At 44.3% G+C, this 12969-nt stretch overlaps 1 protein-coding gene across 3 annotated transcripts; it reads left to right on the top strand.

Moving 5' to 3' along the window:
* Window positions 1-3317: 3317 nt before the first annotated feature.
* jam2a (junctional adhesion molecule 2a) lies at window positions 3318-12612 on the top strand. Of its 3 annotated transcripts, none has more exons than XM_037278260.1 (11): window positions 3318-3715; window positions 7145-7210; window positions 7336-7446; window positions 8380-8529; window positions 8606-8793; window positions 8955-9057; window positions 9334-9441; window positions 9607-9619; window positions 10759-10830; window positions 10983-11016; window positions 11719-12612. In XM_037278260.1, exons 1-11 carry the CDS (start codon window positions 3667-3669, stop codon window positions 11755-11757), a joined length of 933 nt encoding a protein of 310 aa, XP_037134155.1. In that variant the 5' UTR covers window positions 3318-3666; the 3' UTR covers window positions 11758-12612. The 3 variants fall into 3 exon arrangements, with proteins under 3 accessions (XP_037134155.1, XP_037134147.1, XP_037134165.1); XM_037278252.1 differs by having other exon boundaries at window positions 9604-9619; XM_037278270.1 differs by lacking the exon at window positions 10759-10830 and having other exon boundaries at window positions 3322-3715.
* The last annotated feature ends 357 nt before the right edge of the window (window positions 12613-12969 follow it).

Here is a 12969-nt window from a genome sequence, read left to right as displayed (position 1 = left end):
CTGCCAAGAGTTTCATCAGAAAAAAAACCCAACTTGTATCTATTTTTAATTTTTATCCCGTCATCAATCCCCCCCCTACCCTCCTCCCAACGTTCTTGTAAAAGCAACATCTCGGGCAGTTTTATTATATCTGGCATCCGTGCGCAGAAAAAGTGATTAGATTGGTAGTCAAGGTTGTCATGACCTCACAAAACACATTTCATAACTTAACACGCTGAATATGAAGGAGTCCCCACCAGAGGATATTTTTGCCAACGCTGATCCTACAGAGTCATGATTGTATGTTTTGTTGTTGTTTTAAAAGAAGGTTCAAGGCAAAAGAACAAAGAAAACTTTCCATGTGGTTCTCAGTTTACAATATGAAAGTGCAATTTGAGATTACAAACTAACTCGTTTGTACAGTTGCATAAGCATACGCCATCACAAAACACAAAAAGTTGGCGTTTACAATTTTTTTTTTATGCACTAGCGGCGTTTTTCCATACATACAGTATGTCGTTATGACATAATACGGCTGCTACTCATAATTGAGACATGAGTTGTGGAGTTGATTTCTCTGAGGTCAGCCATGTGTGAGAGTGCAGGCGCTGGTGGACAACTGGCAAGTGAAGAAAATCTGGCTTCATGTATGATTCCAAACTTTTCATCACTTCCCAAATCCCCTTTTGATATTTGAGCTTCATGGAAAGCAGCAGACAGCTGAAAGTCTTTGCTCAGGTTGCCGCAACATTTTCAACTCCTGCATCATCTTTTTCACAATCTTATAAGCACAAAATTCTCAGGAAGTGGGCTGGGCATGAAATGTCCACTTTGCAGCTGTTTCGAACCCTCACTCACCAAATCAATCGGTCCAACACACGCACGTGCCACACTGCAGCTCATACATGACTCACTGATGTGTTCTCTTATGCACTTGCTCCTTTGTCCTGTTCCCTGTTGCAAAGCCAATGCACCCAGTTGGTCAGATTGGAAGGAGTCGCCATGTTACTGTACTCCACTCATCCAGTCAACCTTGATGTAGTTCAACTTATGGTAATTTACCGTTAGAGCATTTATCTGCCAGGCCTGAGATGATTTGTGATAGAATGACACCACATCAGGAGTGGGCAAGGGTAATAAAGACAATATTGCACAGAGGCAGAAAGAGAGAGAAATAAATGCAAATACTGCAGTGAAAACTAATAAAAGAATAACATGAATCCAAAAATATCCAACAACACCTCCATGGATAAACACACGAGTATCTCAAAGACTAACCACAATTCCAAAGAAGTTGGGACTTTTTTTTTTTTTTTACAAACCAATTCTCAGACAAAAATGTAACTCTAACTGCTTTGTGAACAAACCCCCCACCTACTGTAAACATGCACAGGTTAAAAAGAATGAATCAGTGACCCTATGCCGTGCAGCCTGACACAGAGTGAGGAAACACCAACATAAGGAGCCATCTGCACAAAGAGTAGCCAACAGACCGCAGCCCCAGGACACCGATACAGAGCCAAAGGGCAGGACCATGGCCGCACCCTTTGCAATTCCTACTGCAATACTCACCAACAGCAAAATAATCTTTAAAAAATGTAAAACTACAGAAAAAAAAATCTGTGAAGACTACAATGATTTAAATACAATACCTAAAAGTACAAAAAGCAGCATAAAGATGAAATACACTATAAATACACAATCAAATGAAAGATAAACAAACCAATAAATAGTTGAATGCACAATTAAAAAAGTGGGTCTCAAACCTGCTTTTAAAACCAAAACAAAACACAGTCAGACTCTGAGATTGTCAAGATCTGTCACAGTTTGTTTCCTTGTTTTAATGTCATAGTTTTGGTTTGCGTGTCCGTGCTCGCCCCTCCCCTCCTGTGCTCACAAACGATGTCATCGCCGTCACCTGCTTCTCGTTACCTGTCATGTATTTAAGTCCTGTCTGCGTGTCACTCCCGCTCGGATTGTTCTCGTCTCATGTCTTCTTGTGTCTAGGTTCCAGTCTGTTCAGCTCAGTTCTTCACGTCCCTAGTCGAGCATCTATAGTTTGTCTGTTGGGTTCTTTAATCAACCCTAGTCCAAGCTGCATTTGGTCGCCCTGCTCCATTCCGATCATGACAGAGATAGCAAGAAGGCGTAATTTAATGTGAGCTTCACTTGATTGCTTTCAGCTATTTCTTCACCTTACCACAACAACAACAACAAGCCTGCAAAACTAGCCTACTATAATAAGTGTTATTTTTATCCTTGGTTGCAGAAATGTTGTGTATTCCTCCCAATTTCTTTTTGTCTAGGGTCCCAAATAAGAGACGTGGCTGAATCACTCCTTTCTATAACTTCATGCTTGTTTGAAGATGATGTAATATTGTATTGGTGCAACTTAACTGTCTTTGTTTGTCCTCCATTTTATGTCGCCATTGCTGGAGATGATTGAATCCACATGCTGAGGACAATCTGGTGTGTCTGGCTTATTTGTGCCTGTTACTCATGTTGCTGATTCCACTGGTGCTATGCTCACTTCTGTCCTATTCTCCCACTTGATGTACCGTGCACATGACCTCTCCTACTCTGTTGGATTTTCCTCAAGGAGTTTGTTGTCCTTATTCATCATTGTTTGGATACTTTTAAATAATAATAATATACAAAAGAAATAAATTGTTTGTATACTTTTTAATATATGAATACAAAATAAATAATAATAATCTCCATTAAAGATTGTCAAGAATTATGAGGGCAAACCGTAGGATCAAAAATGATACTATAGCCAGCACCTTTGCTTCTTTCTTGTAGATCTGAAAAACTTGAAGATTTCAGATGTATTTGTGGGAATAATTTTGACACATCTCTCCCCACGCATTGACTTTGGCTCAGACTTGCTTTAAGCCTCAGGATCCTCAAGTAGTGATCTTTTCTGCTCTGTGTACTCTTGGAAAAGCGGTGCCTCCCAAGTCCTCATGTTTTGCTTTGGTGCTCTCAACCTGCTTCTATTCAACTGTCTCAACATCTGCCTCGTTTTCATTCATCTTTATGGCACTGAATAGAACATTATGCCTTTTTTTCCCCCATCTTAAACTATACACAAAAATAAATGGGGAGAAACGCACAACATGTCAGCTTTCACGTCAGTGGAAGACTCCGAGAAAGATGATTTTTATTGTTTCAATTGTTGGTCCGATTTAACGAGAATGCCTGGTTCATGTCAATGTGGTCATGCCCAGTCTATGCTGTGTCCACTTGGCATTGCAGTGCGCGTCTTGGACACGGCGTTGCGCTCTCGCCTCTGCTCGCGTTCAGTAAGCGCCACCCCACCCCGCCCCGTCCCCGCCACCTCCATCCTCATCTCCACCTTAAACGATAGACGAGAGAGGACATACATTGATTAACCCGCGTCTTTGCTCTCACGCCGTTCTGCGCTGACCAGGACGCCGGCATCGCGTCACCAGAAGCTCCGCGTAGGCGCGCCGCGCTCGTCTATCGAACGACCGCGCCGCGTGACGCTGGACGGCGGGTCCGGTCGTTGTCCCCCGCACCCTCATAGGCAGAGAGGTGTTGCCCCTGGAAGCTGGATGAATTATCGGAGAGTTGTGAATAAGTGCGAGAAGAAAACTGAGGCTCCGGATCCGCCTCGTCGCTCCGTCGCGAAAAGAAAGGACTCAGCCACAGTTGTGGACGACCATGGAGGAGACGTCCCTATGTGTGGCGATTGTTATTTTAATCATGCAATGTAAGTGGGCCATTGAAAGTATTCTTTTTCCTCAAGACTATTCCGATCTGCGCTTGGTGTGTTCTGTCAAAAAAAAAAAAATGCACGCGAGAAATCTTTGATTCCACAGGCTAGTCACATTCTGCGCTCAAGTTGTGGAGGCTGCGGCCAAGGGCAGCTTTCCTTCAACTTTGGCACCCCGAGTGCGTGGGCAGTTTTGCGGTGGGGTATGCCCACCTGCCTTGTTGGATGAGGTCAGTTAGATTGGCTCCAGAGGCTTCAAGCTGATTTTGGAAAATAACGTGTGGCGTGTGCCTGCGTGCGTGTTAGGGGGACAAAACATGTCAACAAGAAATCTGACACACACCAGGGAAGGCAGCGTGAGGGAAGTGGCAATGTGGCATTGACATGGATGTGATGAGACATTGCTATGAGTGATGCACATTTTTAAGGTCCTTATTTTGCCACCTGTCAGGTCAGGAGTTCAGGGGTGGGAGTGAATGAGTATGTGCACGCACGCGTGTGTGTGTGTATTCGTGTGTTTGCAACCCGGCAGAACTCACTCATCATCTCGCTCTCCACTCACGCTGACGCAGGTTGCATTGTAGCTGGAGTCAAGCAGGAAGTGTTAGGGGTGGGTCTTCGTAGCACCCCCCCCCCCCCCCCCCCCACACACACTCTGCCAGCTGTTGCTCACTTGGTTACAGAGGGGCTTTGTTCAAGGCACGCTCTCCTGTCCCTGTTTCCCCCCTGACCCCCGTGTACTGTTCGTTATCTTTATTACACAGCCAGGCAGGACGTTTCCTGTGGATCCACCTCCTCCCTTCGTTTCCACATGTTCCCTGCTCATTTGAATAAGTGCCTTAATTATTACTGTGCCATGCTTTTGACCCCGCCACAGTACTGGCAACACCCTGGCCCGTCTCTAACACTCCGGTAATGAGGCTAAAGCTGTGTGCCAAGCAGCGAGCGTGCCATCTTTCTATTTTTTGCTCAGGCAGGCAGGGAGGTTGTCCCTCAGCGAGTCTGAGCTGTCGCAGTGCTCGGTTGATGCCTTCAAAGGCGCAACGGGCCTATTGGCCCACCGGCGTCATACCTGGTGCCACCAGAGGGCCGTTGTTCTGAAGTGAGGAAGAACTTCGAGAAAGGAAAACTCTTCAGAAAACCTCAAATTCCAGGCTCTGGCTTGTTTACATCAAAGCTAGCCGTCCGTGTTGGTCTTCTAATAAAGGATTATCATGTTAGCAATTACACTGGTGACTGAAGCGGAAGCTCCCGTGCGGATATCATGACGAACGAGCAAGAACTGTTATAAACAACAGTTTTCTACTGTTTCCATTTATTTATGCTAAATGTATGCTGTAGACCACAGGTGTCAAACCCAAGGCCCGGGGGCCAGATACGGCCCACCACATCATTTTATGTGGCCCGCGAAGACAAATTGTGCATCAAATTCGTGTGTCATGACTAGAATTGCAAATTGTCTTCACTTTAAATATCTTTTTTTTTTTTAAATATTTGACCCGTTTTTACTCGTATGATTTGAAAACGAGTTATTTGTCAGTTTGTTTTGTAGCTTTTACTGTATATAATATGAGGTGCTCATACATTTATTTGGGTTGACAGTCTTAATGGCCCTCCGAAAGAAGCTATGACTACAATGCGGCCCGTGAAAAAAATTAGTTTGACACCCCTGCCGTAGACGCTCTTCACTGCTTCCTTATCGTCTGGGACAATATCAACTACACTTTGCCGCAAGCCGCGCAGACTACGAAAGACTACGAAAGTGGCGCCGGCCAGGCTCCGCACGTCTCGTTTCCACGTGGAACACACAAGCGTCAAGCATAAGCCAAGCTTAAGGAGGCAATGTGTTCGTTGTCCGCCTCAACACCATTGTAGCTAATTGAGGCCATCGAAGCTGACAGCGTTTGTCGGAGTGCAAAGCAAGTGAGACCTCTCACGCAGGCACAAACGCTTTGCTCATTTTCATTTTCTACGACACGCATGTTGTCAGTTCGGCCGCCGGTGCTCAAAGAGACACTCTTCAAGGTGGCGGCGGAGGACCGTGCCTCGCTTTGTGACAAGAGATTCTCCCATTCATTGTCCTCCTGTCTGAGTGGATCTCCCTCGCTTTCAATCCCGTTTTTATTCATGCTCCTCCAGTTCCCCCCCCCCCCATTAAATCGTGTCATCTCTTCTCAGGGCCAATCGGCTATTCTTTGTCATTCATTCCCGTCCCGGTTTAATCTCATTGTATCACCCTCCCGCCTCGGTTGTTCCTTCGGTGAGACAATGCTTCTCCGAGGCCATAGGGGTGCGTGAGTCGTGGCTACAATCCTAATCCTTTAACACTTCCGCGAGTAGACACGTTGCACGGTGAGGGGAGGGGAGAGGAAGTCACTGAGAGCAGTTTTAATTCGCTTAATTGAAAGTTTGACAAGCGAGGGTGGCGCAAATTGAGTCCAACGGCAAAGCGTCCAAGCCCACGCATCCGACTGCATTTGGAGTGTGTGTTATTTACGTGCACGCAATACTAAAAGGAAAAACAAAGCCAATCCAACATGGCTGCTGTTGCTTTGCATGCATACTTACTGCCCTTTGTCTATGCAGACTTTCCGATCACAGTGAAACTTGGTAAATGCCCAACAATGGGCCTGTGCACGGGAAGTAGCTCAGGAAACTGAGACATGTCGAAATTAGAACAGGAGGGAGTTTTCTGCACGAGTCATGTCGAGAACCAATGAGATCCAAGGTTGTGTGAAAAATAGACAAGTTTTTCAGCATCACATTAAACTTTTTTAGAAGCCTTAATGCGAAGCAAGTTCTCTTGAGGCTCATCTCATATTTATGTACTTTTAAAAAAAAACCACATGGCTCATCCTTAATTTGCTGACCTACGGGACAGCAGCTTTCATGCAGCAGCACTTTAATGTCTTCTTCTAACCAGCTTCCCCCTTCAGGTCACCTTCACCCATATTCAACCTGTAAAATTGACCATAATCGGACTGCTCAATCAATCGTCACGGAGGAGAGCCTGCAGCTACTTCCTTCCCTTCCCTGTGGCGGAGAAAGCAAACATCTTTGGGGCCAATGTCATGCTAACGCCTTCCTTTGAACAAGTTAATCTGGACAAGATGCTGCACTGAGCTTTGCGAGGTGTTGGGCGCCCTTATCCTAACCTGCGCTTAAGTAGACATATGGCCGGCGGCTGCTCCTTAACCCAGCCGGATTAAAGTGGACAAGGGAGTACAGTAATCCCGCCTTCACATCTCCCTAAAGCAACACTAGCCGACAGCGGCATTAAGTATTCTCCTCGTGCAGTTGCCGGGCAAGGTGGCGCACATTACCCAATTCACCTTGCCCCCTAATGGATGACGAGCAATATTGCATTGTGCACTCTCCGTTTGTCTCCTTGTTAACTCTCCTTGTTCTCTTCTCTGCGACCTCCAGGTTGCCCCTCCCTTCCTGTCACCGTATCAACCAACAAACAAAAGGTGGAGGTGCACGAGTTCTCAGGTGAGGCCGCCCATCTCTAGCCCTTCTCGACTTGATGCTTCCTTGAAAAGATACAGCTTTAAATAGATTTTATTTTTTTTTACTGTGACTGGTGCCATAAATATCTCATCACCTGCCTATTTCAGATGCGGTGCTGTCCTGCATGTTCCGCACAGAGCGGGACCAGAACCCACGAATTGAGTGGAAGAAGAAGGGCAAAGATGTTTCTTTTGTATACTTTGACGGACACTTTCGAGGTGAGAAGGCGCCCGTTGCTTTTTACGGCTCGGTGGTGACACACGGGATATTTGCTTTAATCAGCTTGGTGACGCCGCTGGGAGGAGTTCACGACCCTCGTAATGGGAGTGATGTTTCAAACCCTGTCCGAGTTCTCACCTGTGCCGAGGCATGCGTGTCCTACCCTTGCTCCATCCTCATTAAGGATAGAAAAGCAGATTTAAGGAGGGGGGGGGGGGGTGGGGGGGAGCGCGACAATCATAAATCATGGCCATCACCTGGCCTCATTCGAATGCAGTTAATCTGAGAGAGAGTTATGCTTCTTCCATTGTCCATTAATTTTAGCTGCTGGCTTCATCTCACATGCTAATCCACTGATTTCAGGAGTCCAAGTTGCTTGTCATTTATTCTTCTCCAGTAACACCAGTGGTGGGCAAAGTATGGCTCGTGGGCTATATATTCTTTCATCTGGCCCACAGAGCATATGTTTATGTATAAATAAATAAATAACCAAATAAATAGATAGACAAATAAATAAACAAACAAACACATAAATAAATAAATACATAAATAAATAAATACATGGATAGACAAATAAATAAATGAATAAATAAATGAATACATAAATACATAAATAAATACATGGATAGACAAATAAATAAATGAATAAATAAATGAATGAGTAAATAAATACATAAATAAATAAATGGATAGACCAATAAATAAATGAATAAATAAATAAATAAATAAATAAATAAATGGATAGACAAATAAATAAATGAATGAATAAATAACTGAATAGATAGATAGATAGATAGATAGATAGATAGATAGATAGATAGATAGATAGATAGATAGATAGATAGATAGATAGATAGATGTAGATATATCACATGTGGCTCATGCCCACTCCACTGTACATGTACTGTAACTATAACTCTACGTGTACTCAGGTCCATTCGAGGGACGGGCGAGCATCGAGGGTGCCACAGTGACGTTGCGCAGGGTGACCCAGGAGGATGCCGGCGAGTACCGTTGTGAGATCAGCGCTCCTTTTGATTCTGTGAATTTGGGCGAAACCAACATCACACTCAAAGTCTTAGGTATGAACCATTTAAAAGTTAGCATTGAAACGTTGATGGGAATGGCTCGTACATTGTGCTCACGCCCTTCCCCCAGTGCCCCCCAACACCCCGTCTTGTGAAATCCCCAGTTCAGCCGTGACGGGTTCTGCTGTGCAGCTGCGCTGTAGAGACCTCCAGAGCATCCCGCCCGCTACATATGCCTGGTACAAGGACAATCAGCTGATGATCGCCCCTCGCCATGCCAATGCCACCTATCTTATCAACACACACACTGGAGTGCTGGTGCGTGAGCAGATTTGATTGTGTCCTTGGAAATATAACAACTGCCATTGAACGCCACAATAGATAACCATTGTTGTTTGATAGCAAGACCACAGTGATGCTCTAGGACACGTCAGATGTTCATTTATCAGTCTTCAGTCTCCTCTCTGTCTGGTGTGCAGGAGTTCAAAGCTGTGGCTAAAGAGGACAGTGGCCAGTACAGCTGCCGGGCTTCCAACGGGGTGGGAAAGCCCACCAAGTGTGAGGGCAGGCACATGACGATAGGTGTGTGTATGTGTGTGTGTCTAGCTGTGTGTTTGCACCCACACCTTTCAGCACAGGACAAAATCAGAAGGGCAGTGGAGAGGAAAAGCCCGCAAACATTGTTGGCCATGCTTCTAAAATATTAAAAAGCGCTCACCTTTATCAACTAGCTAGTAGTATGAAACACTGAATAGAATGAGGCCCAATTTTATGCTGTAAGACGTACGTACGTCAGACTGACTTACTCAACCATGTTTCAACTTTAAAAACTGAAGATTGTTTGTGTTTTCCTTCCAGAGGATGTCAACATCACAGCAGTGGTGGTGGCAGTGGTTGTGGTCTGTCTGGCGTTGCTGGTCTGCGGATGCGGGGGGTTCCTGATGCACCGCAACGGCTTCTTCACCCGTGAGTTTGTCTCCTTTTTGTGCCGTCATTTATTCCAGGCTCTCGTTTTGCTCGTTCGGCTGGTGCATTTATTATTTGGGGAGCCTGTTTTTTTTTCTTCTGGATAATAAGTGATGTCCACTCTTGTTTTCCATTCCACGATTGTGTCGGATCATCCGCCAGCAGGACACAGAGGAAGGTAAGAGCTCTGTGATTGCATTAACATTGACGTGAGCAAACACGGCCTACGATCGTAAACAGAGGATTGAAGGGAAGTAAGAGTGGGGAGGGGGGGGGGGTGACTTTAGCTTGTTGTCGCACTTAGACGCGCGTCTGCGTGCTGAGTCAGGCCTGAGCAGAGTGACAGCTGTGCCTGTGCGTGTGTCTATATGTGTGTATTTATGAGCGGCTTGCTTTCTGCTGGCCCACTGGCGCAGACAAATGTAAATATCTGCAGTTCATCTCGTGAAACTGTCAAAACTTTTGCTCAGCAGACAAGCTGAGCCTAGAGCAACAATCGGCACGACTTCATCGCAGAATAATTAGCGAGTCTTTATCAGCAAAATGATCTGCAGCCTATTTATTTGATTGGACTTGAAATTGATTCTTTAAAACGTTGCTATCACAACACACAGTGAAAGGATGCTCTTATACAGTAAAAGGCCTGGCTGACCATAGAAGCAGAAATGCACGCCCTGGTGTGACTGGCCCATCTCGCTTGACTTTATTCGATTAGTCGCTTGTTACTGCGCAGCATTTGACGGAGAGAGGCAGCGCTGATGCGAGAGCTCTTTGTCTTGGTTAGAGTCTGATGCTTACCCCACTGAGCTAACTGGAGCTGTCAGTGTCAACTTCCTATTTATAGACCGACTTCTTCACAAAGACTCCAAGACAATGCAACACAATTTCCGATGCACAATTGAATAGGGCAGAGAAGCGGCTCGATTATGTAGTTTGATTTTTCAAATGAATGCTGAGTGGAATGAATTAAACATTAGCCCACCACAAAGGGCGTTCTTAAAGTCCCCTCACACAGCAATGTTTTGAGAAACAAAGACAGACAATGCTAGTAGCTCTAAACTAGAGCCTTGGGTAACACCAAAGCAAGATCTGAAAAAAAAAAAGAGACAGTCCAACTAAAAAGCATTCATAGGTTGGATTGCTGCATGTGAATGGCTCATCACTCGACCACTTCACCTTTGCATCCCCATTGGCGCTGCCGCATCATGAGTGGCTGCATGGGCTGCACGTGCGGCTAATGATCTCAAATCCATAAACGCATGGTGTGCGGTGCCAGTCCCAAATCAGGCCCTCAAATCATCACCCTGAACCCAACAGGTCATTTTGGATCTCCGAGTGTCACGGTGCCGCTCACATCAGCAGCCAAAACCTGAACAGAACTGAGGACACGTGAGTGTAACGCTGAGGGGCGTGATAGAAATTGAAACCGATAGATATGCATTATTGTGCAGGTCAAGTTATGAGTTAGGATAAGGTAGACTGACATCAAGGTTCTTCTCGTCAAACGGTCCAAAGTGATCATAATCATCTTTGTCTTTCAGGTCCAATGTGAACTATATCCCTCCGCCACAAGAAGTAAGTTTTCTTTTCTCGATATAAAAAAGAGAGAAAAAATACGGAATCACTTAATTCTGAGGAAACAATTACAGAAGCAAAGTTTCCCCCTCCAAACTAGTTAGACTTTAGTTTTGTGTCATGTCTGCTTTTCTCCCTACTTACAAATTTAAACAACTGAATGAACATCCTCTGAGACTGGTGATTCCATTATTTTTTGCCAGGGGATTTAAACAGTGTTTTTTTTTGGGGGGGGGGGGGGGGGGGTGATGACCAGTTCATGGTCCACTCCGCCTGCTGCTCGAAGACAGCTGGATTAAGCTCCAGCATGCCCGCGACTTTACTCGGCAGGAAAATACAATCCATTGTTTTACAGTATATGTTTCTCTTAACACGCCTTACACTAGAGTAGGATATTATTTCACTAACATGATTGCGTTGTCCGAATTTAATCAAAGAAAAGCTCAAATCCGTCCTTATTATAGAGATGTGTGGACTCCATTTTACTCACTTCAAAGGAGACTAGAAAACATTTTTCGTAACAATAACCCCAGAGCTAAATGAGTCATATTTATGCTGTTAATGTAATGAGGAGAATTGAAAAAATAAAATAAAAGAAATCATAGCAGGTCACATTATTCGACAAGCGCATGCACGCACAAACGGACAAATAAATGTTTGAGCTATTGTTGTGTTTCAAATCCTCTTTTCTGTCTGTGTCAGCCGCAGGATTTCAAACACACGCAGTCATTCATGCTCTGAGAAGCTGGCCTTCCTCTTGACAAGACATCAATTACCCTGTTGATAAGGTGCCAATATTGAATTCATTCTCAGCCTTGCAGACTCCGAATGGGCTTTTCATCTTCCAATTATATGCTCTTTTTTTAATAGTAACTATTGTTTTGGTGGGGCGCTGACGGGCCATTTTGACATTTGCAGGGCTTTACTCTTGCTTTGTTGTGTGCATGGCCTGTTCGGTTCCGCCCAATGTGGACTTCCAGTACGTACATATAATGTACTTTGATGTCGCTCTGCTACCCCCTGGTGGCCAATATTAGAACTGGACCTCCCCCATCCTCCTCCTGAGATTCGGTTTCTACCAATCGTTTTAATTGCCTATGTTTTCGTTTACCAAAGACCGGCTTCCCTTGAGGAATTCTGTTGCAACAGTCTTCTGAAGATAATGCTCTATTGCAATGTCAATCTTTTGAAACAAACAAAAATATATATACCATTTACCTCAGTATTGCTCCGCACGCCATTCTGTAACATTAGGCCTCATGTCCACCGTGTTAATAGTTACAACACATAAAACAAAAAAATACAGCCCAGGAAAATAAGTCACTCCAGTCATTTATAAAGACCAATCCCATTCCATCCTGATGTGCCTGCATGGTCTTTTAATATACAGTATATACAATATATACCTTGTGCCTTTTTTATTTGTCTTTATCAATGGATAATTTTTTGTAAGAAAAAAACTTGCCTTACTTTTCTGTCTTTATATTTTTTGTGCCACTGTTAATCAAAAGCTGTGTCTGTTTTGGGACAGTGTGAATGGATTGTTGTTTTATTTGAATGTTGTTACAGTAATTAAAAAAAGGTTTTCTATTTAAATTGTGTTTTTTACACTGAGAGCGACAAACTGTGTTATCCTGGGTTTGTTTTTTAGTATCCCAACACACGATGATAAATAATATATTAAAATGCTGACTAGCTTGATGCACCACAGGTTAAGTTAAAGCCTACATTCCACTGGAAAATGTCATTATCCCCTTTATTTTTATTATTTCGTGGATCACACTTTCCACAGATCACAGCAACCTTTTGTCTGGTGCGTCTCCAGGGCTTGACATTAAAGCTGCGCAGAAAGGTAACAGGTCAGATGGAAATATGGCCCCATGCGACACAAGTCTGAGCTGCAATTATTCATCCTGGAGAGGACAAAATGCATTTCAGCCCCTAAAGTGATGT

Source organism: Syngnathus acus, chromosome 2 (genome assembly GCF_901709675.1).
Source record: "Syngnathus acus chromosome 2, fSynAcu1.2, whole genome shotgun sequence".
Classification (NCBI taxonomy): Eukaryota; Metazoa; Chordata; class Actinopteri; order Syngnathiformes; family Syngnathidae; genus Syngnathus; species Syngnathus acus.
This window is presented reverse-complemented; position numbering and strand designations above follow the sequence as displayed.

What these genes read in the sequence shown, in the direction of transcription:
- jam2a (XM_037278252.1), top strand. Translation starts at nt 3,667, where the DNA reads ATGGAGGAGACGTCCCTATGTGTGGCGATTGTTATTTTAATCATGCAA. An exon ending in TGTTATTTTAATCATGCAAT is followed by an intron (nt 3,716 to 7,144) that starts GTAAGTGGGCCA and finishes TGCGACCTCCAG; the next exon opens with GTTGCCCCTCCCTTCCTGTC. An exon ending in ACACACACACTGGAGTGCTG is followed by an intron (nt 8,794 to 8,954) that starts GTGCGTGAGCAG and finishes TCTGGTGTGCAG; the next exon opens with GAGTTCAAAGCTGTGGCTAA.